Source organism: Prunus persica, chromosome G3 (genome assembly GCF_000346465.2).
Source record: "Prunus persica cultivar Lovell chromosome G3, Prunus_persica_NCBIv2, whole genome shotgun sequence".
Taxonomy (NCBI): Eukaryota; Viridiplantae; Streptophyta; class Magnoliopsida; order Rosales; family Rosaceae; genus Prunus; species Prunus persica.
In genome coordinates, this window is record NC_034011.1 from 16,341,186 (window position 1) to 16,344,897 (window position 3,712).

A 3,712-nucleotide genomic window follows, 5' to 3' on the forward strand; every position below is an offset into this window, starting at 1 on the left:
GACAACATGACCATTTGTCATAAAAAAACTGAAATTGAAGAACCAAGATAACGATTTTGAAAATTGAGAGACTGAAATGCAAATCAAGTTTAAGTTTAGAGACTAATAAAATGATTAACTCTATTGATGACTGTTTACAGCAGTTAGAATGGCACATGTAGATGATGTGGAATGTGGTGAGAGATGGAGGCTTCTTGGGTCTACGCCTAGGAGGGCCCAGTACGCATCAATAGGTGGTTACCATGGATCCATTGGGCTTGGTACTACCTAGGTAACAGATGGGATTGGGCGTGTCTGACTGGAAGAACTCGATCAGAAGCTGCCAGGAAAGACAAAAAACAGAAGTTCCAGATTCTCGGTGTTCTGCGTGAAAAACCTCTCTGTCTGCGTGAAAACAAATTTTGCAAACCTTTCTTTCTGTTTTATATTGTTATTCACCACTTGATTAATTTGGAAGAGCAAGTCAGTTTCGTCTCTGTCAATAGTGTATGTATCTTTGAGTAACTTAGTCAAAGCACAGGTGCAGGTTCTCTGTTTTCCAAAATCTACATAGACCAGCCATTTGCAGACAGACGAGGTGAGACTTTTATATTAGTCTTGGACTAGCTTCTGATTTGGGTTAATTTTCACTTAGGCTGCTTGTGCTTTATTTTTTTCATCTTCTGATTTAATCTTAAATTACTACAGATAATATATGTAACTTGTAATGCGGAGACCTATTGCTTTTTCATTTGTTATCTGTTGTTTTATTTTTCCTTGTTAATTTTAATATGGATTTTAAAACTTTTTCAGGTGCCATGGACATCCCTCTGCCTCTTAGTAAATTAGCTCTGCATTTGGTTAATCGCGACGACAAGTACGTTCATATTGTCAATTTTATTTTACTGTTTTTTGCTGTTTTTTTGTTACTAGTGGAATCGTTGGATATGGCTGCCTTGCAAGGATTGAATTTGGCTTTTTAACTTTAGTAAAAGGAATGTATTTATTTAGTTTTATGCTTTTCTCTGTTTTAATCAGTGACTTAGCTAATCCTAGTCCTGTCTATCTTAAGGGCATTACATTTTCATTTGGGAAGAATTGCATTTGTTGGTTAAATTTCAAGCATGAATGTCAAGGTTGACAAAATTAATACTAGGAGGTGTAATTTTTTTGAAAATATGTTGACTCTCTATCTCTGTCTCCATCTAAACTAGGGACAAAAAGTATGTAGTTCTAGTAGCAACTGGAAGTTTCAATCCTCCTACTTATATGCATTTACGAATGTTCGGTAAGTTTCTCATTTTGACAGCTAACATATATGTGAATTGCGCTCTCTATTTGAATCTGGTAATTGCCCCTTGGGTTTCATTTTCTACTTTTGACTTTGGGATCTTTTGCTCATTTTTTCACTGGAAATTGCAGATCAATTGTATATTTTGATCAATTTTGCTTTTGTGCACAGAGCTGGCGAGAGATGCACTGAATTCAGAAGGCTTTTGTGTCATTGGAGGTTATATGTCGCCTGTTAATGATGCGTACTATAAGAAGGTATGTAACCTTTAATAGCATTTCTGTAGGCATTGGAGTAGAAAGAGCTTTCATAAGCACATGGATTAAGGTACATAGTATGCATGGCAATTTTTAACAGAGTTCTGGGATGAGGCTACATTAGGAAGTTATTCACATAGCTCAACTTCTTCCTGGACCCCTTTCAACCAGGGTTGTAGAAGCAACACATTTATTCCATTTTATTCGAGTTTGTTAATGCAATTATGGGGTTTATTACTTCTTTATGCCTGAGTAAGTGCTGTAGCTAGATCATATGATCAGATATCACAAATCCCTCTATTGCCACAAACTGACATGGTCACTTGGTTGGTTATGTAGGGCCTTATATCAGCCGAACATCGTATACAGTTGTGCCATCTAGCCTGCCAGAGTTCAGAATTTATAATGGTTGATCCTTGGGAGGTATCTTTCTCTCCACTGTACAGATTCTCTAGAATCTGAGATGATGCTTTTGTTGTGCAGTATGTGACTTATTTATTTACTGCCATTAGGGTTCTGTTCTGTGTACTTAAAAATAGAAGTTATAAACCAATTTTACAGGCAAGACAAAGTAACTTCCAACGCACTTTAACTGTTCTGTCTAGAGTCAAGGATTTCTTGTCTGAGGCTGGGCTGATACCCAGTGGTAAGATTTGCAAAACTGTTATCGTTCGTTTTCCTTTGAGAAGCTGCTTCATTGTTAATTTGGAGGCAACATGATTGACTTCTGTTTCTGCTATTGATAGAATCTCTTAAGTGCATGCTTGTGTGTGGCTCTGATCTACTCCACTCTTTTGGCATTCCTGGAGTTTGGATTTCTGAACAGGTATGTCTGTAATTCTATATTCTAGTGGTCATGTGTAGTTTATTCTTACAAGATAACCATCTCATTTTTCCTGTATTACTAACTTACCGTAGAATACAACGACTTCATCTGGAGAGTTTTACTTATATCTTAGTTCAGTAACCTTAAAAGGTGTTGAATAATTCTTAGGAGAATATTTGGTCATAATGTCCAACAACAATCACACATGAATGGAGATGTATAGTGTGTGACTAGAAATTAACTGAGCACTTGGTGGATCTTTGTTGTATAATGCAAAGTACCATAACACTTGAAGTGGGGTACGGTTTAATTAATCCCTTTGAATTGGTCCGTTTCTGGTCAAATAAGGTGTTAATCCACCATAACATTTGTACTTATTGGTCAGGTCAGAGGCATATGCAGAGATTATGGTGTGGTTTGCATTCGCAGGGAGGGACAAGATGTTGATACAATTATCTCAAATGATGAAATTTTGAAAGAAAACAAGGTAATCAATCACATCTCTTGATTTTTTTTAGTGCTTTTTGGCGCATATATTGTAATAGTCAATCAAATTGTCATTCAGTGGTTGTAAAACAGTGGATTTTCTTAGTTACACACCTAGATCAATTAACTATTACCCAAAATGATATTTCTCTGTTCTACACCTATGTCTCTTCTGACTATAAATTATGCAAATTGGCATTGTATACAAGGGTTGGTCTAAATTGTGAAATCGAAAGTTTCGTGATGGTTTGAAATAGTGCAAAACGTTTTATTTCTTGAACAGTTTTGATTTGAAGCTTCTTTACAGTCCGCTGCTTTTCTTGGCCATTTGATGTTAGTTCTTCTCTTTTTTATTACAGGGCAACATAAGAATCGTGGACGATGTTGTACCGAACCAAATAAGTTCTACAAGAATAAGGTAAAGGCAATGTGATTCATTGGCAAACATGTTAAGGGGAATGTGGAAGGAACTGAAAACTTACAAATGTATTTCAGGGATTGCATTTCAAGAGGATTGTCGATTAAATATCTGACTGCAGATGAAGTAATTGTTTACATCAGAGAACATCATCTCTACTCCAACTCAAATGACATGTGATGAAGAAGATATCTTCATCAAACACAGCACATGTTTATCAGATCACTGTAGAAAGGAATCGATTGATTGATAAAACAAATTTTCTGCCATGTTTATCAGATTATTCTGTAGAAAGATATGACAAAACCAAATCGCAGTTCTCAAGTTACATTAAAGAGTATCCAACTTCAAAACTAATTGGGAATGGATGAAGAGGTCATAGGGCATCACATTTATTTGTAAGTAACACAAAAATTGCAAAGAAGTAATTACAGACACACCAACTATTCTTCCAA

At 35.9% G+C, this 3,712-nt stretch overlaps 1 protein-coding gene across 1 annotated transcript; it reads left to right on the plus strand.

The window, feature by feature from the left end:
• LOC18784451 (nicotinamide/nicotinic acid mononucleotide adenylyltransferase) lies at positions 282-3,712 on the plus strand. Its single transcript, XM_007216624.2, has 10 exons — positions 282-577; positions 793-856; positions 1,194-1,267; positions 1,442-1,527; positions 1,867-1,950; positions 2,089-2,173; positions 2,274-2,353; positions 2,739-2,840; positions 3,199-3,257; positions 3,335-3,712. The coding sequence occupies exons 2-10, from the start codon at positions 798-800 to the stop codon at positions 3,435-3,437; spliced, it is 732 nt and encodes a 243-aa protein (XP_007216686.1). The 5' UTR covers positions 282-577; positions 793-797; the 3' UTR covers positions 3,438-3,712.

Coding starts and splice junctions, on each gene's coding strand:
- LOC18784451 (XM_007216624.2), top strand. CDS start 798: ATGGACATCCCTCTGCCTCTTAGTAAATTAGCTCTGCATTTGGTTAAT. Junction 1,951..2,088: donor TAATGGTTGATCCTTGGGAG/GTATCTTTCTCT, acceptor CCAATTTTACAG/GCAAGACAAAGTAACTTCCA. Junction 2,354..2,738: donor GAGTTTGGATTTCTGAACAG/GTATGTCTGTAA, acceptor CTTATTGGTCAG/GTCAGAGGCATATGCAGAGA.